The 21,776-nt window shown below is 39.9% G+C and overlaps 1 protein-coding gene across 41 annotated transcripts in view; it reads left to right on the top strand.

Annotated features, from left to right (window-relative positions):
* The window catches only part of tcf7l2 (transcription factor 7 like 2), an 88,462-nt gene extending 68,407 nt beyond the window's left edge, over positions 1-20,055 (top strand). For 4 of the 41 annotated variants that reach the window (XM_055175386.2, XM_055175390.2, XM_055175373.2 and 1 more), the window contains 8 exons: positions 2,398-2,484; positions 9,126-9,266; positions 9,384-9,546; positions 10,112-10,220; positions 11,080-11,142; positions 11,720-11,770; positions 12,746-12,818; positions 17,734-20,055. In XM_055175386.2, coding sequence (XP_055031361.1) covers positions 2,398-2,484; positions 9,126-9,266; positions 9,384-9,546; positions 10,112-10,220; positions 11,080-11,142; positions 11,720-11,770; positions 12,746-12,818; positions 17,734-18,172 — 1,126 coding nt within the window. In that variant the 3' untranslated portion in view covers positions 18,173-20,055. Of the gene's footprint in view, positions 1-2,397; positions 2,485-9,125; positions 9,267-9,383; positions 9,547-10,111; positions 10,221-11,079; positions 11,143-11,719; positions 11,771-12,745; positions 12,823-13,332; positions 13,407-13,905; positions 13,968-17,733 lie in introns of those variants that run through there. The other 37 variants (XM_055175391.2, XM_055175378.2, XM_055175385.2 and 34 more) reach the window with 30 other exon arrangements.
* The last annotated feature ends 1,721 nt before the right edge of the window (positions 20,056-21,776 follow it).

The raw sequence follows: 21,776 nt of genomic DNA, 5'->3' as shown, positions 1-21,776 counted from the left end.
AGGGACTAGCCGAATGTGACCTCAGTCCATTTGGTGTTCACAATGTAGTGGACTCAAAAGAGGACCCAGTTCTTTTTTTGGTCCTCTTCAGAACTGAAGTGATCTCAGACCCTTTCTTGTTCACATCGCAACTTCATAAGAACTCAGACCCCAGCTTTCTGTGCAGCAGTTTATTTTGATACAATGTCAAAACCACACGCGAAACGGACCGGGACCTCATTGATTTCACATATCAAAAAGAAATCGAACCCAGAAGCGAGCCGTACTCAGACCACCTCCAGAAGTGGTCTGAGTTTGGTTCGCTTTTGGGTCCTTTTAGGGGGGTCTGAGATCACTTGGTTTGTTCACATATAGCTGAGAGCGTTTGGAGGGCTCAAACAAATTATGTGTGAAAACACCCTAAAAGAACTATTTTTACCTTATAATAATCTGAATAACATTTTTCCACTACCAAGAGCTTTTTGGGAAATTAAAAGGTTCTTCGGGTATTAAAGGTTCCCAATGGAACCATCCAGCCAATTAATCACTTAGACCCTTTATTTAAGAGTGTATGCCCCTCTGTTCGAACTGGCTCAGACTCCACAAGTTCGTGGACAATATAATGATTCATGTTATCTTGTCTTGTGTGCGCTTCAAAGTTGTCTTATGCTGCGTTCAGACCAGCCACGGTAGAGGCGTCAAGCGCGAGTGATTTCAATGTTAAGTAAATGTAAAGACGCGTTGACATGCGTTTGGAAGTCTCGCGTCGCGAATGAGGCGTTTAGGGCGGTAGACACGATTCCGCCTCATTCGCGCGTCTGGTTTGCACAAATGACGCGAATTGAGAGTTGCCGCGGCAAACAGGTGAATTGAAAAATTTGAACTTTGGCGGAAAAACGCACCGAGTTAACCAATCAGGAGCTTGCTTTAGTAGTGACGTGATTACAGGAAGCGAGTGGAGTCGCAGAAGCCCCTCCCATGAAGCGAATTTCCGCATAAATGTCTTAATTACTACAATTTCACGTGCGGCTTTCACACGCGAATGAAGCGAGTAAACTCAAAATGTTCAAGCTGTAAACTAGACGCGGTAGACACGAATTTGATGCCTCAAATGCGACAGGTGTGAACCCACGGTTATACCTGTGGATCCAACTGTTTCCAATTTTAACATTAAAAAATCTGTTCATTGTGCATTTTTTAAATGTGACATTGGACCACAAAATCAGTCGCACAGGTATATTTGTAGAAAAAAAGCGAAAAATACATTGCATGGGTCAAAATTATCAAAAATTGGCCATACATTTGCATAGAAATTTGCTCTCTTTGCTCCCCACACTTTGGAAATTTTTTATTCAATTTTGGGTTTTATGTATCCCTATTCAAACATTTTTATTAGTAATATGCATTGCTAAATACTTAATTTGGACTTTAAACCTTAAATGCGATTTTCTCAATTTTTTTCATCCTCAGATTCCAGATTTTTAAATCGTTGTATCTCGGCCAAATATTGTTGAAACCATACATCAATGGAAATCTTATTTTTTTACTTTTGGATTATGTATAAATCTCAATTTCAAAATGTACACATATTTTGTGGTCCAGGGTCACAAATGTCACAATGTGTCTTCATGAATTTTACATTCACCAGGTCTCTGTCCACTAGTGTATATCTTGCTGTGGGCCTTTACGTATCTCAGATGCATTTTAAGTCTCGGACACAGCAAAGCACAACTCTTAACCTCTTTACATTTTTATACATTCAGAAAATGCACCGCTGGGGCCCACAGCAATGCACCCATGGCTTTCTTCATTCCCTAAACTCTAAATTGCCTCTTTGTGGCAAATGCTATTTTGCATGTCTCTGTATTGTCCAATTAGAGTAATGAACTGTGATTGCCAGTATTTTACCCACAATTCCACACGGGGGCTCTCCCTTGGTAACTCTTGTCAACGCTTGTTAATATGACAAAAGGCTACAAATTAAGCTCTGTTAATTTAATGTTTTCTCACCGCGATCTAAATACCAAGAGAGCGGCCCCAAGCACAGCCGCAGCCCTTTGATTTCCCGCACTTTATTTTGGTATAAATTTACATTCATTATTGTTTGTCTTTGGATGTGTAGACCTCAATTAGCGTGATGGCTCCATTAAAGGGGCCGGTGCTTCGTCTTTAATTAGCACAACAAAACACCTAGTTTCAGCTCAGGGTCTCCATCGACACCAAGCACGGGGTTATGAAATTTAATTAGCCATTCCTATCAGATTTGTGGCATTCAAATTGTTCAGAGTTTGCTTGGCTTTGATCCGCGCTCTGCAATCCCCTAGATTTTTGTTCTGATCAAATGAGAATAAAGCCGCCTGCGTAGAGAACGCTTTTTCGTCCTTTTCCTTTACCTCTTCTCCTTTCTTCTTTTCCTAGGCAAGGTCAACCAGTTTACCCAATCACAACGGGAGGTTTCAGACACCCCTACCCGACTGCCCTCACTGTCAATGCGTCCATGTCAAGGTGAGTTGAGCCCTGGGATGGCAAACTCGCCGAGAATGCAATGGCGTGTCAAACTTTTCCCTTAAGGAAAGACGGCTCTCGCCTCACTGTTCAAAAAGACAGTCCCCTGCGATCCGCTGTGTATTCAAATATTAATTATTGTTATCATTTTATAATGAGGCCCCTGAGGAACATTTACCACAGCTGAATGCTGAAGGATAACTGAGACTGGGAATGTCTTAGCCATGGTTTTGCCACCATAGCACATAGAGAAGGAAATAAATCTTTCTTAAGTGGAACGGATTCAGGAGACTGTCGTTGGACTTTGAGCGAGAGATTTGTGTGGCCATTTGGGTCCGATTCAAGTGTCACAAACATACCCAGGGGAGCACTTTAATGGCTGTGTGTGTTAGGGGGATTGGGGGATATGTGGGCATGTTTGCTTTAACAGCCACTGCGATTGCTCCCATGTGACCATTTATCATCTGTTATGTGAGAAATGGGAGGTGTTTGCTGTACATGACAAATCTATTTGCACTTTGATGATTTTACATCATATTTAAAAGTAAAAGAGAGAAGCAATAGTAGCTTTAAAATTGGGTGGTCATCTTCTTCTGTATTCACTTGGCCCCTCCACCTTCCCAAGCCATGTTAGTCTCATAATCTCAATGATAATGTAAGTGGTGATGATGATGGTGGTGGTGAGGCTAGCCAGACAACGTCTGGTTTATAGTTTTGAGAAATGGAGAACAGCTTAATCCCAGCCTGCATCTCCAGACAGGGACAAACTCTTGTTTAATTGCACAGTGATTGGAAACGCAGCTCTGGAGGCCTGGTGAGCTACAAACAGACGACATTGATGGATAAATGTGAGCCAGACAGATTTGGTTTGAGGACCTTAGAGGGATGGTTCCACCAAAAATGATATTAAACCCAGAATTTACTCACTCCCAAGCAGTCCAAGATGCATATGTCCATTATTTTTCGGACGAGCACATTTTCGGTTATTTTGGAAAATGTTTTGGATCTTTCGGTTAATCAGATGTGGAGTGGCGGGATCCACGTCCTTCAGGTCCAAAAAATGTGCATTCATCCTTCAAAGGCCTTCTGAGGCTAATCCTTGCGGTGTTATTGTAGAAATATCCAAATTTAAAACTTTATAAACGAAAATGGCTGGCTTTCGGTGGCGGCGCCATCTTGGCCGCGTCCGCATTCAAGATGAGAGCGTACGCAGTTTACGGAGGGTTCTGTGCTGCTGCTCTGTTCCCCCGCCCTCCAAATTTGTCACGAAAAGTGTGTACACTACTCTGATACTCTCTCCTGAATGCGGAGGAGTCTGGGATGGCGGCGTTACCGGAAGCTGGTTGTGTTCGTTTATAGAGTTTTAAATTTGGATATTTCTACAACAGGGCGGCTTTGATTGCCATCAGAGGGCATTTGATTATCATCGTGGAGCCGTTTGGATTTCTTTTTTGAATGATGGGATGAACATTTTTTTGGAGTTGAGGGACGTGGACCCCGTAACTTTACATTTGATTTTAGATCTTTACAACTGAAAGATCTAAAACATTTTCTAAAATAACTGAAAATTTGTCCTTCTGAAAAAGGATGGACATATGCATCTCGGACAGCTCGGGGGAGAGTAAATCATGGGTAAATCATAATATCATTTTTGGCCAAACTATCCCTTCAAGAAACATGGTGTGGGTTTAAGGACATTTAGGGAAAAAAGCCTTGCAGACACTCATCAAGCTTCAGCATTAAACTCACAGAAATGCTCTTTAACATTTTTGTGTTCATCATGCTTTGAACTCCATTAATGAAAAATAAGCAGGACGTAAAGCAGTTAAATTAGTTGTCGAAGCATTCTGCTAAACTTTGATCACATTTTATTTACGCTGGAATTGTTTTAAGAGTGATGAGCTCATGTTTCATAAATAAGAACCAAGCATTTTTTAACAAAACATTTTTTAATTTTTTTTTATATTTTTTAGCGTTGAATGTGATTTATGCATTGTTTTGCACACATTTGCGATGCTCCCATTTGTTTAATATGGCCCAAGTATGTCCATGTAAATGTATCATTCTTATGTAAATTGCTACAGTAGCTAGTACAAGATTTGTTTTATGAACAATATTCACAAATTTGTTCTGCTCCATCTGTATCCATCACATTTTTATATGTACTGGCCAAACATGGCAGCTCTCTTACATAATGTTTACTTTTCGCGATGAAGATCAGAGTATATTCACAGCTGCTCTGCATACAGTATGACCACAGGGCTTTTTTAAACTCTCAACAGCTGGCTTTGAACCCAAAGCTTTACACATTTGACACCAACAGCCTTTACCGTGTGTGCATAGAGAAGTCATTTGTCCGCTGCCAAGGCCTTAAATAAGCACATTCTGCCTGCTCCGCTGTCAGGCGCCTGTGCAGGTCTGCAGCCCCTCCCGCTCCGGCACTGGACTTTCACTTAAGTGACAGCTGATTGTGCTCTAATGAGGCCTTTATATTGTGATCATCCTATTTCCAGTGCAGGCTAATTGAATCTTCTGAATGGGGGCTAGGGGGATTGGTGATGTGCTGGGGAAGAGCTAATGCGTTCTGATAATCCGTAATTGAATTAGCATAGATTAATAAGTGGTGGTCTTGTGTCTCTGCGGAGGGAAGGTGCTTTAGCATGTTTGTGTCAAAACCAGCAGTGGGCTCTCGCCGGCCGTTCACTCCGCTGTCACCGACCTCTCGTGAAAAATAATGAGGACAAGGAAAAGGTTTCCTTAATTGTGTTTATGCCTTTTCCGTAAAAAGAGGAAGGGGAGGGAAGTCATACCAAGATCTATTTTGCACAGTCAGTGGATGATGACCCCTACATTTGTGTAGACAAATAGGTAAAATACTATATAGACGGTTTCAGCAGTAACAACATAAGCATGCGGCTTTCGTGGTCATCACGTAACTTCCGGTAAACTCTGCAAAGGATAAATAACAACAAAGTCCTTTTAAAGTAGTTTATTTATATAACAAGCAAAATAAACAAGATGTAGATTACATAGGAACCCAAAACATTTTCGACAAGATATTAAAGAGTTAACTAGTCAGACCTTTAAACAAACAGAAACCGGAAGTGAAGTTCGGACCAGACGCTTATCGCCTCACCACACGTGCGCTCGATGAAACTGTCTATTTAAATTAACTTGGTTTGCGGGTAGAATAATGTAGTGATGACACTAGGGCTGTCACAATGATTAAATAATCAACTCATCGCGATTGTTTGACCTCATCGCAATGATTTCAGATCACCGCAATGATTGCACATATCTTTAAAAAACACAAGGGGGAGCTGCAGCACGTGTATAAATGAGACTGTATCAGATGGTGCTCCTTAACTGACAGTGTAACGCCAATTTTCAGTTTTTGAAAGATATATTTATTAAATAATTACTTTTAAATGTATGTTTTGTGTATTAATATTTACTGCTAGAAGATTTAATTTAAATAAGCACAAAAAATAAAAAATTATGAGAATTAAATGTCAAAGCAATAAAACAGACAATTATTCACCATAGCTGTCAAAGCCCTAAATAGGCAATTTATTGTCATGACCATCATGATTTATTAGACAATTAACCATTATAACCCTAAAAGACACAAAATCGGAGAATGGAAACACAGTTATAGCACAGCCGAGCACAAACCCAGCACAGTTACGGTTCTGATGGCACTATCTGTCCACATTTATTATGCAGTTACAACAAAGGGCTTCATGTAAAGAAGATCTACTTTTCACCGAGGTAGCACCTGAGCCTCTTAAAAATACATCTCAGAGCACGTGCAGCGCAGACTTGGGTCCGACAAATGAGCTACATTATTTTGATAATGGGGTTGGAGCCGTACAGGTGTAGCACCCGTCCCGGGTGACAGGGGGAGGAAGTGTAGGACCCCTTGCCCCGTGACTGCCCTTTGATATGTTTCTCCAAACCTACCTCCGCTCCATCCCTTCTTTTCTTCTGGAAGAGAAAGACACAGAGCACACCGGCGGGGTCATTATACATTAAACAGGCTCCAAGACCATCGCTCCGATTGCCAATTAAATGCCGCTCGCTGACACTAGGATGGCGTGGAAGATTGAGACATTGGACCCTGCAGGGGCCCTTCTCGGTACACCTATCTCTCTCTCGTGTGCCTGTTCCTCAGCGGGGCTAAATTGGTGGCGGGCTCCGCTGCGCGCTGATGAGCTCAATGATTCCCCGCGCTTCAAAGAGACGGCCGTCATGTTTAAACCATAATCTGGGCCTCGCCATGGCAACAGCAGCACGGGTGGGGCGGCACCGATGGGACAGTAAGAAGGAGAAAATGGGCGAAATTTTAACAAGTATGCAAGGACAGAAAGACAGGGAGAGAAAGGTGGGGGATAATGATTACGCCACTGCAGCCTCAACACCGTTCCCCCCACAGTAGAGGCAGGCGGGCGGCCCGGATGACATGGCACAAACACAAATGTGTCAGGGATGAAGGGAAGAGAGAATAGTGGAGAAGAGAGATTGGGGGGAAACACAGTCCCCAGAGAGAGCCTCCAAGAGAAACTAGTTGTTCCTTGCGAGTTTACGCTCATCATTATATTCTGGCTCCGAGCCATATAGCCACACTCATGCGGATAATGAGCTGTTTGAAAAAAGAATTATTCCTTTCTCTTTTTTCATCATTCTCCTGTCTTTCTTTTACATTTGTGTACAACCAACACACAGGCACAGAATTATTCATTTGTACTCTCAGGAATTTATATTGCTTTCATACGATTTTGATACTAAACCGGCAGATGATTATCAGTCGGGTGGGGGGTTTTAGTGTATTTGGTAGAATAATAAGGAAAATAGAGAAGAAAATGACCACCCTAAAATTCATGGTTAAAGAATGACCACCACGTTCAAAAATACTATTTTAAATGTGAAATAATGTTATTAAAGGGGTAGTACACCTAAAAATGTAAATTCTGTCATCATTTACTCAACCTCATGTTGTTGCAGACATGTATACGTTTCTTTGTTCTTATGAACATGAAGGAAGATATTTTGAGGAATCCATTCACTTCTATAGTATTTTTTCTACTAAAGAAGTTAACTCTTTCCCCGCCATTATAACAATTAAGACAAAACATTTGCATAAAAAAGTGTTCCTGTTGAGGTTTTATGTTAATCTGTAATACCGCGTGTATCCACTAGATGCACTAGATTACCCAATTTATAAAAAAAACTGAAGATACTTTTTTTACTCAATTATTTTTTTACGTCAATTATTGATGAGTTATCTCGTCAATTAAGACAAAACATTTGCATAAAAAAGTGTTCCTGATGAGGTTTTATGTTAATCTGTAATACCGCGTGTATCCACTAGATGCACTAGATTACCCTATTTATAATAAAAAACTGAAAATACTTATTTTACTCAATTATTTTTTTACTCAATTATTTTTTATGTCAATTATTGATGAGTTATCTCGTCAACTAAGACAAAACATTTGCATAAAAAAGTGTTCCTGATGAGGTTTTATGTTAATCTGTAATACCGCGTGTATCCACTAGATGCACTAGATTATCCAATTTATAAAAAAAACTGAAGATACATTTTTTCTAATTTTGAACTCTGTGCATGTTTTGATAATCGTTCTGAATCTGATCCCTAACAAAATTCCTTCACAAAATGCTATTATTTCAGCGTTTTGCTAAAAAAAATTAAAGAAAAAAATACCCATAGGTAAGAGTTTATAAGCAGAGAAAAAATATATAGATAGGATAAAACTTTTTTCTAGTTTTGTTTGTGTTTGTTTGAAAGCAGAGGGTCTGTTCTTTCATTTGATATATTTGTATGTTTATTTATTTTTATAAGACATTTTTTTCTGGAATGCATTTTGTTGAAAATTGCTGACAAAAACAAACAAAAAAAATGCTGGCGGCGATTGGCGAATGAGTTAATGGGGTTCATGATCGGTTTGGTTACAATATTTCTCAAAATATCTTCATTCGTGTTCATCAGAACAAACAAATGTTTACAGGTTTGTATCAACATGAGGGTGAAAAAATTATGACAGAATTTCTGGGTGAAAAATCCCTTTAAAGACAGCATAAAATCTAAATAGAACTAAATTGACTAAATATTTCTGGTTTAAGTGTACAAATCATCTATGCACATCTACACAAAAAAAAGATTACTAGTGAATATTTTATTTGTAAATGTCACATTATGCAAGTAAAATTGGGAATGCCTTTGATAACCCCTGTATGTTTTCCCTAGATTTGTCATGTACAGTTTTTTCTGTGTTCTTCACTGTCAGAAAAATTGTCAAAATATGGCCCCTAGCTGTCAATGGGGCGGTGCCCTTTCAAAACATCCTCCTATTCATCTAATGAGTTCATATTAGTACCTCAGAGGTGCATAAATGTATACATATCTATACCTTAATGTACTTATAAGGACCTTTCAAAAGGGTACTACTGTCCCACTGACAGCTTTTTGACAGTTTTGTATTAGCTTGCTATTGCTTTATGCATATAGCCACTGTGATGATACTGTACTTTAAAAGTCTGTAGCTCAAATTCATTGTTCTGCTTTTATATGTGTGTTTCCATCCATCATTTCACCGTGTCCACTCTGACGATTTACACAGTCTTCTGTCCTCCAGGTTTCCTCCACACATGGTGCCACCCCACCACAGTTTGCACACCACAGGGATCCCTCACCCGGCCATCGTCACGCCCAACGTCAAGCAGGAGTCCTCTCACAGTGACATCGGATCCCTCAATAGCTCGTAAGTCTGGCTTTACTTAAAAATCCATTTGTGAATGTAAGATGGATGTCTTAGTGACCAGATAAAGCAAGACGTGTACCTGTTTAGCTAACATCGGTTTCCTTTTCTTGTTGGCAGGAAACATCAAGATGCGAAAAAGGAGGAAGAGAAGAAGAAACAGCCCCACATAAAGAAACCTCTAAATGCATTTATGTTATATATGAAGGAGATGAGAGCTAAAGTCGTAGCAGAATGCACACTGAAAGAGAGCGCGGCTATAAATCAGATCCTGGGCCGACGGGTGAGTAATTCTCGTTGTAACTTTTGTGGAAACAAAAAATGATGATTTGTCAGATTTATGGGCCTTTAAAAACTGTAAGGAGATTTTCAGAAGTCTCACTATTTGTGTTAAAAAGTAGACTTTACAAATAAATGTGTATACACACAAACCTTTGATGCTATATTAGTGAGAACTTCTAATAGACATGTTGGTTTTCGTAATGAGATGAGATGATTACTACACTTCTTGATATTATTAGATGTCTTTAAATGCATATTTTAAGATTTGGCACTCACTGTATAGACACACACACTGCAAGGCCACAGCATGATGCATAGCATCAGTAGCCCGTCTAAACGTCTGAAACCACAGATTGCAGTGTTGTCAGCGGTGGACAAACACTGCTTATTCACTTTTCTATTTTTGTATAATTGTAATTTTGCAAAAATGTTCTGTAGTAAAACAGCGAGGGGAAGGGGAAACTTAAACATGGCGGTTTGACCGCTCTTAGAGCCTAAAATATCAGTGGCTTGTTCTTCAGTAATGGCCGCTGTTTTCATGTGTATGCTTGTGTTTGTGTGCGCAGTGGCACGCTCTGTCCCGAGAGGAACAGGCCAAATACTACGAGCTTGCCAGGAAAGAACGACAGCTTCACATGCAGCTCTACCCCGGCTGGTCGGCACGAGATAACTATGTAAGTTTTTAAGTTTTCAATAAGTAACGTTTTTTAATTCCTTCCCCAAGGGTTACACATGTACCTCTGGATGAAATGTGTGGCTCTGATGGATCTCAGAAACCTTACCAGCTGACCAGTGCCCCCAAATTCCTAAAACCATTTTCTGCAGGGTTGCATAGCTTAGATCTTCTTTGAACGGCTTCAGCGTAGTCAGATCTGTTGGGAACTTCCACTTCTTTCATTAGTATTCCACCGGTTCACCTAAAAAGAGAAAGGCGAGCTCAGATCAGGGTAATTAAATAACCACAGGGCCTAAACGTCTTGCAGCTTTGATGAAAGAGGACATCTCTCTCCTCCGCCAGAAATGGGATACGAGCGTGCCGTTTACCGTTTCGCCCGAGCAGAGGGTTTTGACAAACCGCTCCGCCGCCCAGCCTGTCAGCTCTCCTTGCAGCCTGACCGCCGGTGCAGACACGGGGGCGAAGAGGTTTTTTATCCAGTTCTGCACCGCAGAAAGGAAACCCCTTAACGTTTCAACCTCGAACTCACCACAATCGAGAATGCCGTAGCTATAAGAACGCAGCGTTTTCGAGAAGGACAACTCGCTTTTCCCCTCAAGTAAACAAACCCACTCAAAGCAACCTCGAGAGCTTCCAATCATTTTGCAATGAAAAGAAACAAAAGCCGCGAAGAGAAAATGCAGAAATAAACCGATGGAACGAAACAGGACGAAGAGAAAAATAAGTTCGGCTGTGACAATCGAAACCTTCAGGCTCCAGCGCCAATAAATAAATCAGTGAAAATGTTGAGGTTTTTTCATGTATCGGCCTCTTCTGCAATATAATAACTAAGGTTCCTGTCTGTTTCTCTCTTTTTGGCGGATAACCATCAGGGGAAAAAGAAGAAGAGAAAAAGGGAAAAGCAGGCGGGAGAGGGCACTGGTAAGTGAGCTGCAATTATATCTCATATTAGAGCAGACCCATCATCTGTCACACATGTGACATCTCAAAGATGAAAGTCCAGTCTTTTTTCTCATCTTTTTTTTGTGCCTGCCTCATTTTGTATATAGCTATGCTAGCCAATGCAATATTTACACGACAGACTGCTTGTTATCCCCCTGCCCTCCCCATGCCCCATGTTGAGCATTAATAACATTGAATATGCATGACCCCCCCTCCCACCAGCAACCCAGCCCCCCTCCAGCATTTATAGGACTGTGATATGTATGTTTTGTGAGTGCGGGTTAATCACCCTTGTGACTCACTGCAAGAAGTGTGCGTCTGTGCTTGATTTGTCTCCAAAGTGGCCGTAACTTTGGGCTGTGCCTGCTGCATGCTTTTCATGTGTTTGAATGTAGTAATTTGAAAATTAAGGAGGTTTGCTTGTTACATTGATTTGATTGTTTTATGATTATACATTGTGAGATATTGTCCAGGACGAATGCAGATTGTTTTGGCGGTTTCTCTCCATTATGGAAACCCTTATGAAGGCTTTTGTATCTTGTTCTTTTTTTTCCAGAACACAGAGAATATTTTCCAAACCCTTGCCTTTCACTTCCACCGATTACAGGTGCTAATGTCATTTTGAGTCTTAAATTACTAACTTGCTTTTATTCCCCTTCTTTATGTATTTATTTATGTGTTTGTGCAGTATATCAAATACATAATTATATAATGAACGTGTTTACTTGCTTTTTTACATCTTTAAGTAATTCAATTCAAGAATAAATTGCTTCATTTCGCTTTATATTCCAGCTCCTTTTCAGTTTCCTTTGCTCCATTTTTCATTATACATTACAGTTTCATCAAAAGATGCTTCTGTTTTAAAAGTCATCCCCTGATGTGTACAAATATCAACAGCAAGCATGCAGCTGCAGTCTATTTATAATAAAGACTTCATGCTAAGAATAACCAGAGACTATTTTGGTATCAGGGTAAACCTCCTTAATCTACTGCCCCTGTACCTGCTCGCCCCCAGCATGAGACTGTCTGCTCACAGCTTGGTCTTCTTCGCTTCTGGCCCACCTTCACCCACCTCAACACCCATCCCACCTGCTGTGCGCGTTCATGTGAATACTGACTAAGGTGGATGCTTGTTGAGAGGTGGATGAATGTGAGCCTGGCTTGAATGAATGCTCCGCCTCCTTGCTGTAGCTCCTCCCAGATACTGCTACCTCAACAACCTGTCCTTATCCCCTCCTGTAGCCTAGAATAGCAGATAATGTACCCATATCTGCTTCATCTCGCTTTACTTTTAACAATCAAGCATTTATCATTACAAGCCTCGGTTATTAAAGGCATGCATTATGTGCTTTTCTATTCATCTGTTTGGTTTTGATTTCAAATGTTTGTTTTACTAACAAATATGGCAGTCGTTATTGTAAAGGCATACTGCACAAACGATTGCCATTATTTTGACGTTTTTTAATCAAATGATAGTAATAGACTTTATAGAGCCCTTCAGTTTCATTGGATTCAATTGATCTTTCTTTTCGCTCTCTTTTCTAAATTTGCTGGCTTCCTCTTCCTCTCTTCGTCGCATCAGATCTGAGCGCCCCAAAGAAGTGTCGCGCACGCTTCGGGCTCGACCAGCAGAATAACTGGTGTGGGCCATGCAGGTGTGTATCTGGTGTGCCGGCAGGTGTGCTAGAGCAGATGACAGCTGGGGAATCCTCTCATTGGTACCTTCTTCCTGTTTCTTTGGCTCTCTCAACCTTGCTACCTCTCCACACCACGCCTTCCTCTGCCAATCAAATGCTTATCTGCAAATCTAGGGGATTGGGGATTTTCTTTACCAGACCAATTTAAGATTTTTTTTTGTGTGAGTGTGAGTGTGCATGGAGAAATGATACCCAAGTGTGCAGTCAATGCAATCGTTCATTCAAGAATATATATTGAGGATAATTGAAAGAGGCAGAGATAACGAGTAAGAGGCGGGGTTATGCTCCCTCTCGATATGGGCAGGGGTGTGGCCTGGAGGGTTGAGATGGGCTGGTCACGGTAAGTTTTTGGGAGAGGCAAGGTACCAATGTCCACGGCTGAATCCTTTGCTCTAGCTCCATGCCTGTTTGTGTCCAATGACGTGCTTTTTTTCTTTTTTGTTGTGTTTTTATGTTCCTCTATGGATAACAGATGCAAATACCCCTAAGAAGTGTCGTGCCTTGTTCGGGCTTGACCAGCTGGGTTTATGGTGCAAACCCTGCAGGTATATTCCCAGCCCCAGTTTTGGGGAGAGCGTAAAAATGACGATGATGAATATAAAAATCGTATTTTCTCTCTCGACATGCACTGTTTTCCTCCAATCCTTGAAGACTTTTTCAGTTTATATGTTTACAAAATTTGATCTGTCGCCTTATGACCTGAGAAATGCATCTTGTTGCAAAAATCCTGGGGCAGAAAATGTAAAAAGGCACTGCAAATTCAAAAATACACTTTAATATAAAGCATTGAAATATTTTATGGAGTATTTGTTTAAAATTACAGCGCTTAGTAAGTATATTTAATTATTAACGTTTTTCTGCCCAAGGAACAGTCTTTTTCTTGCTTTTTACTTTGCTGCTTCTTCCCTTCTGAAAGAATTGTGTAATGTGGCCACTTGATTTGTCGAGGGCAAGGTTGGGTTAATGTCGTCTCATCCGCCCTCTCTTTTTTCTTCCCCTTCTCCTTCCTTCCTTCTCCACTTCTCTCTTATAACCCTTTATTCAGTCCCAACCTCTTGTCTTTCTGTTCTAATACAAGCAGTCTTTGAATTGGGAATATGTTGATGGTAGGTATTTGTTTCTGCTAAGTAATACCCTTTTCTGTGTCATGCTTGTCTTCAACCTTACTTCATCATGGACATCAGATGTCGTGCTGCTCTCTGTTGATATTGTCTCTTTACACTTGCTCCATTTCTATCTGCCCCACTATATTTACCTACCTTTTTCATTATCTTTGCTAGTGTAGAAATCCTGATTTCCTGAAAGTCGCACCCTTATTCTAGTCCCATCTTAAAGTCTATGTGAATCCAGCATGTTAATGGGTGCTGGGTACAAAGTTAAGCCATATTAGCCAGTGGCGGGTGAATCGAGAAAAGTCTTCTAGTTGTGTAATCTAGTGGTGAGATCACAAATTGTAAACAACCTCAATTTCGAAATGCAGTGAGAAGCTACGGTAGCTCCCACAGGACAAACATGTCGTCGTCTGAACGTGGGTTCACACCAGCCGCGTTTGAGACGTCAAAATCGCGTCTAGTTTGCCGCTTGAACATTTATAGTGTACTCGCTTCATTCGCACGTGAAATTCCAGTCATTGAGACATTCACGCGAAAGGGGCTTCTGCGACTCCGCTCGCTTTCTGTAATCACGTCACTTCTAGAGCAAGCTTAATGCGGCGAGTTTTTCTGGCAAAGTTCAAATTTTTCAACTTGCGCGTTTGCCGCGGCAAAGCTCAATTCGCGCCATTCGTGCGAACTAGACGTGCGAAGAGGCGGAATCGTGTCTACCGCCAGACACGCGTCAATGCATCTTCACATTGAGTTAACATCGAAATCACTCGCGCTTGATACCTCTAACGCGGCTGGTCTGAACCCAGCATGAGACAGCGTAGGGACGAAATGCGCTCTGTAGAGCAGGTTGTCCGTTTAGGGTTACTGTAGAAATGTGCCGGCGACTTTCATGTAAAAGGACCAACGGTGTATGTAGATAAAAACGGCTCATTCTAAGGTAATAAAAACAATGCAGTTCATTGTGTAAGGTTTGTATACACCAGTGGTTCCCTTTTTCAGCGTGCGGCCCCCCTTGTGTACGTTGCATTCCTTCACGGCCCCCCAAAGAAAATTTTTGACAAAAAACTGTTCTAAAACTCAACATTTTAATAAAAAAAACATAAAATTATACAAAAAGTAGTGCTTTTGGTTAGTAGCCTTGTTTTTTTAGGTTTAATTACACAGAATTCATGATAAATTAATGTATTTCATAAAATGTCATAAAACTGGGGCCTCCCTGGCATCATCTCGCGGCCCCCAGTTTGAAAACCACTGGTATACACCACTAATAATATGGTTACGTATATTATATTGCATTTCTGTCAAAAGATCCTTCTAAAAGTAACACATTGCACTTTTAAGTGTTTCAATTATATAATATATATATATATATATATATATATATATATATATATATACACCTAAACAACAAAATAAAACAGACAACAAAAACAAAATAACAATTGTGATGATGGTATTGTTCTGACGCAATGATAATAATTTAAAAATGTATTTTTTTTTCTCTTTTATAATTGGCATTGTTTAACTCAAAAGTTGTTGCATTTTTAGTTTAGTGAGCTCAAGAGCAGGAACGTGTCCTTACCTTACGTCCAACAATAAGACTGTTAAAGGGATAGTTCACCCGAAAAGATTTAGCCGAACCTGTATACATTTCTTTGTTCTAATGAACACAAATTAAGTTAATTTGATGGAAAGTTTGTAACTAAACAGATCATTGGCACCATTGACCATATTATTCTTTATTCACACTATGGAAGTCAATGGGGCCTGTGATCAGTTTGTTTCTCACAATATCTCCTTTGTGTTCATCAGAACAAAGAATTTTAAACAGGTTTGTTACAACATGAGAGTGAGTAAATTATGACATTTATTTTTTATTTTTGGGTGAGCTATCCCTTAAAAATGTTTTGAGTGCTCAGTTGACACCTTGCTTTTATATTCACAAATGAAATTATCATCAAAATAGCCCATAAATTTGTACTCGCCAAACCCATTTTATTCCCATTCAACTAGTGTTTATTTGGTCTTTGACTGGATGTGTGTAGCCCAAATTTTTACCAATCATCAGCACCTCTTCTCACTCACAGTAACAGCCTGTGCAAAGTGAGAGAAATGCTGGTAATTGCACCTTGATTTAGAGAGCTGGGAGGTTAAAAGACTCCACTCAGCTATGTTTCCTGAAAGATAATTCCCTCCGAGACCTAAGAATCGATAAGAAACACGGGAAGATACTAAGAATCAATATGGCTGTTAAAAAATGGATATTAGCTTATTTGCCGCTGTTTGACAGGCAGTTAGCACCAGTTGGCACAGTGAACGAATTCCTCAATCACTTTTAAATGCAAGCAGATCATTTTGTAGCTATACCACCAGTATCAGAAAAATCAAGTATACACATTTCCTGGCCTTGCCATCTATTCATCGGCATTTCTTAAGTTGCACAAAGAGTGGGTTACGCTTACCTTACATTTAAGCATTTAGCAAAACCGACAACAATATCTTAGGGACTCAATAATATAAGAAGTAAATCCAGCCCTTTAAAATGCCCCTTGTTTCGTTTTTGAATCTGGTCATTTTTCTTTCATCATAGTCTGTACCTGCTTCCTTGACTGTGTCGCTCAATGTCTTCTCCTTCACCCGCACTTTCGTTTGAAGCCTACACGGCATACGACCAGGCAGGGGTATAACTTAAGAAACAATCCTTACCTGGATTTTGTTTTAAAATGAAACCTTTAGTAGTAACCAAAGTTACTGCTTAATTAACCAAGTTTATGTCCCACAACTCTATAGCTCCCCCTGTCTTTGATAAAAAATCTTTTTATTACATCCTCTGCATTTTTGTTGTTCGAGCTTCGGCTGCATTTCTGAACTTGCCCTTTAGGCAGGATAGAGAGAGTTTTTGGGAAGGGGGGAGTTTGTGGGGAGGTCGATCAGGTCAGGTAGGGTAAGGTACACTGAGGTTTTCCTCTCTCTCTCCTCCTCTCTTGTTCTCTCACCCTATCGGTCTCTCCCTCTCTCTACCCCTACCTCACGGCGCGCCGGCTTTGGCGCTGGTGAGATTTTGCCGTCGTGGCTGGCTGGAATGGCTGGCCGTAGGCGTAGCAGACGAGGGAGGGTCCTGACCCGAGCAGAAATGCAAACATGGCACCGCGACCTCTGTGCAGAGCATTCACACACATGTCTTAGGGGCAAGCTGAGAGTAGCGCTTGTTCTGTAACCTCTTACCCCACCATCTGAACTTCCCCTCGAGGAAGGCAAAGAAAAAGACAGGAAAAAGAAGCAGAAAGAGGAGTGTAGTAATTCAAGCTGATGTCTAAACCGGATGGATCCCCTCGCGGTTTGCAAAAACCTGGGTGGAGTTCTTTGTTCGGAGTTCGGCTATTCCGCTGAAGATAAACAAAGGGAGATTTGTAGGCCTCACCTCTTTGAATGCGTCCTTAGGGGTTAGATAGACTTCCTCCAGTGGTCGTCCACCTTGTCACCTTCTTCCTCTCATTTCGGTTCTTTCCGTCATCTCATTTTCCTCTTTTCCTTCACGCGTTTCCAATGTACTGTCCTCTGCATGTGTGATGATTATGTGTGACATTCTTATCTGTCCAATGGTTTTTCTCATAAAGCTCTAGCATCCATTTTAAGCACATTCTAAAAGTGGTACCCGAAAACTTCATAACGGGAGTAGTTTATTTGTGCATTTAAATGGATGTTGGAGCTCTGTTGCGCAAACTGTTGTGTCTCAGAGGCTAAACGACTCTTTTTACCCTTTTTAGGAGAAAAAAGAAGTGCATTCGCTACATTCAAGGTGAAGGCAGCTGTGCCAGTCCTCCCTCTTCGGACGGAAGCTTACTAGAGTCTCCCCCATCCTCTCCCTCCATGATTTCTCCACCCCTGCCCTCAAAAGAGTCCAAGCCACAAACTGAACAAATGCAACCTCTATCACTGACTATGAAACCACCCCCCTTGATCTCGCACTCTCAACACCAACACCTCTCCATGGCTCCGCCCCCACCATTATCTCTGTTGGACAACTCTGGGGTGGGCAAAACATCCGGGCCGGCACACAACGGCTCTTTGGATCCCTCGGACATGTCGTCGTCTCGACCCACAGGCTCCGCCTCCTCTAGGCCCACATCGGCGTTGCATTCCCACTCTTTGCTACCCAGCTCTTCGTCACAACCCCTTTCGCTCGTAACCAAGTCGATAGACTAGTTTTGTTTTGTTTTTTTAAACAACTTTCTCCGTCTTTCTGTCGTGTCTTAAGTCGTTTTTTTCTGTTTCGTGTTAATTCTGTTTTTCTGTGTGAAATGGCTTTGAAAATTAGTTTTATCGAAGTTCATTGGTCAATATTTGACCTGTCATTATCTAAAACGATGAAATTATTATGATTAAATATTGATAATAAAATACACTAAGTTGTAGAGTATAGCTTTGTGAATCTGCCAAATTTTTTATGAATTGAAATTTTTTGTTGGTTTGTTTGTTTTCAGCTGTACGACACAAAAGTACATAATCGTTATAGACATATATACAAAGTAGGTGAGGAATCAGTGAGCCCTTTTCTCAAAGAGTTGGTTCTTCTTCATTATTTGTATTAAATACGAGCTTGTGAACCAATCATTTTACAGCTGTCCAAAACTCAGAGGGCACAAGGACCGTGGAGACACCTCTCCGACTGAGGAACAACTTTAATTGTGATGTTACTTGTTCTTGTTCAAATGTACAGAAATATGGGGAGGGGGGGATATTGTGTTAATATGCATTGTTCCATTGCGTTGTCTGTTTTATCTTTTTTGTCGTTGTTTACCATGGGAGGGTGGTCGACCCGGGGTCGGGGTGGGTGGACTCAATTGGAGGGATGTTTTGGGGTTGGGTTTGGCATATTCAGTACAAACTGTCACAACGCTAGGACCAGTAGTATTTATTGCTTTAGAGATTGCTTGTCGTATCTTGTATGTTGTCCCTTTTTGAAACGTTTTTGTTTTCTTAATACATTGTATAAATATTCTTTTTCTTAACGTAAGCAACTTATATATATATATAAATATATAAATGATCCATTTTTACAAGGAGGTTTTGAAGTTAAAATGTTTTATTGTTTTGACATGAATTTCTTTATTCTTTATTTTGCTGAAAACCAGGATTCCACCTAAACCGAAATTACAGTGTAGATTCTCAGAAAAAAAACTTTAAAAAAGCAAAAACTCAAAAAAATATGAACAGAGGTATGCACAACTTAATTTCTAGAAACATATCTATAAGCCATTTTACAATAGGTGAAAAGGAAACTTGAAACGGGCACAGTGGGTTCCATGTCTTCAGTAGTACAGTCTGAAGTCCTTCTTTTCTATTGTACAGTCTCATCTTTGCCAGACTGTAGAATCGTGTACAGATTTCCCGTGCCAAAATTTGTGATAATTTCCTCGCCACCTCTTCTGACGCTGTAGGTTCTTTCGTTGTCAAATGTTTGTTTTTCTTTTCGTTCATTTTCAACCATAATTTGCTGTGACGTTACATAGATTGCTATGTATGTAGTTTAAATGTTGCTATAACAAACGTGTTTGGTAGCAGATTGTCAAATAATAAAATTTAAACTTAATAAAAGACGGACGTCATACTGTATAAACCCTCAAGGGCCAAATTATGTATATTAGGAGGTTCGTAAAAAACTATTAAATAATGCAAAAAAACACAAACTGCCACTTTTAAGTACACAACTACATATAGGTAGATAGAAAAAATAGGCATGTTGATGTTGCAAGAAGCTGTAAAAAACCCGCAAGAGAATCATTCATTCGGTGCCATTGTAGTTGACATGACGCAACTGTAACCCGTCGATTTCTTCTCTGGTTTATTAAGATGCTAATGATGAATAGTTTGAATGTTTCCTTAACGGCTGTGATGTTCCTGTTATATTTTATGCTCTTATCTTTTTATTTTCGTTTGATTTTTTTTCCGTTTTTTTATTTTCCGTTTTCTTTTCCATTTATTTGAAATGGTTCCCAAAAACCATGTTTTTGTAATGAATAAATGTTAATGCTGTACAGTCTCTGTAGCATGCAGTTCTGTATTAATAAAAACAAGTTAGTATGTGAGCTTGCCATCTCTGTTTTTTCTGCCATTCATACACGAGCAGACTGAATTTTCACTTGCATAATATGTGGTTGTATGTAAATGTTCAGATTTAGAAGCCTCCCACCTGTGGTTCTGTGTGAAACAAAACGTGGCACCATATATATCCAGGGCACGTCCTGGTGTCTCAAAGGGTGTAATCTAAAGAAACAGTTTGTATCTGTTTTTGAGGAGTTAATGTCGGTGGTAATAATGATTGATGATAATGAAACCGTGTCAAATCAAACTGGTTTATGTTGGGCAACATAAATCTTACACATCGCTGTCTTCAGCTGGTTTCACTTAGGGCGGAATACTCCAGAATCTTCCTTGGCAGCATCTGGCTACCTACAAGGGCGAGTAATTTGGCTATTTTTATGTTTCTGGATTCTAAACTGACACAACTGCTTTTGGAAATGGAAAATTTGACTTTTTCTTCTATTATGTGTTTCAATCATTTAAACACATCTCTAAATTAATGTATTTTTTCTGTGTTCTTGCACGTAGGCTCTTAAAACGGATGTGTTAAAGCGGACATTTCACAAGACTTTTTAAAGGTGTCAAATACATTTTTGGTGTCCCCAGCGTACGTAAGTGAAGTTTTAGCTCCAAATACCCCATAGATAATTTATTATAACATGTTAAAATTGACACTTTGTAGATGTGAGCAAAAATGTGCCGTCTTGGGTATGTCTTTTAAAATGCAAATGAGCTGATCTCTGCACTAAATTGCAGTGTCGTGGTTGGATAGTGCAGATTAAGGGGTGGTATTATCCCCTTTTGACATCACAATGGGAACCAAATTTCAATTACCTATTTTTTCACATGCTTTCACGTGTTTACCAAAACTGAATTACTGGGGACCCAATTATAGCAATTAAACATGGAAAAAGTCAGATTTTCATAATATGTGTTCTTTAAAAACAACACAATCAGTGTTAGTTTAAGGACAACACACTAAATGCGTTGTCCCAGAATACACACATCTCCGTTATTATTGGAACAACACATTTTTTCTTGTTATTAACACAACTTCAACACAATCAACAAAAAATTACACATAATGTGTACACATTCTTTCTTATTGTGTACATGTTCAATGCTTCATGACAGGACAAAAGATGGTTTAGTAGTTTTACAGCTATGCTGGGTACACATCAAAAGATTTTTTACATCTTATAATATTATCAAAATACGATAGACCACAAACATGAGTATAAAAAAATCCAAGATTTAACCGTTTTGCCCATAGTGTGAGGTGTGCCATAATGTGTCAAAGACAGCACACCACACACAAACAGATTTTCAACCAGAGTCTTGACTGTGCAGGAAATCTCGCAAAATCTCGCGAGACTTCAGAAAAAGCATGGCGGACGATATGCAGCAATAAATTTCAATGGTGGTGTTTGGAATGATTTTCAAAGAAAATTTCAGGAAAAAAAAGGGTTTGGGTGAAGCGGGAGGGTCATTCTACAAAAAAGGTGGAAATGCTTGTCTCTTGCTTTTGCAAACCCCTTAATCATTTAATTTGACCCAATAATCCCATAATTATATATATTTAATAAACATAGACTGTCCTTAAAATGATGAGAGTTTATTTATTTAATTTTCTTTTTTTCCTTTTTTTAAACTTATTTTTAAATGTCTGGTCCTGAAAATTGCCCTGTCTTTTTGATCATACGTGGAAGTTGAACTATGTACTTAT

Source organism: Misgurnus anguillicaudatus, chromosome 4 (assembly GCF_027580225.2).
Source record: "Misgurnus anguillicaudatus chromosome 4, ASM2758022v2, whole genome shotgun sequence".
In the NCBI taxonomy this organism is placed as follows: Eukaryota; Metazoa; Chordata; class Actinopteri; order Cypriniformes; family Cobitidae; genus Misgurnus; species Misgurnus anguillicaudatus.
This window is presented reverse-complemented; position numbering and strand designations above follow the sequence as displayed.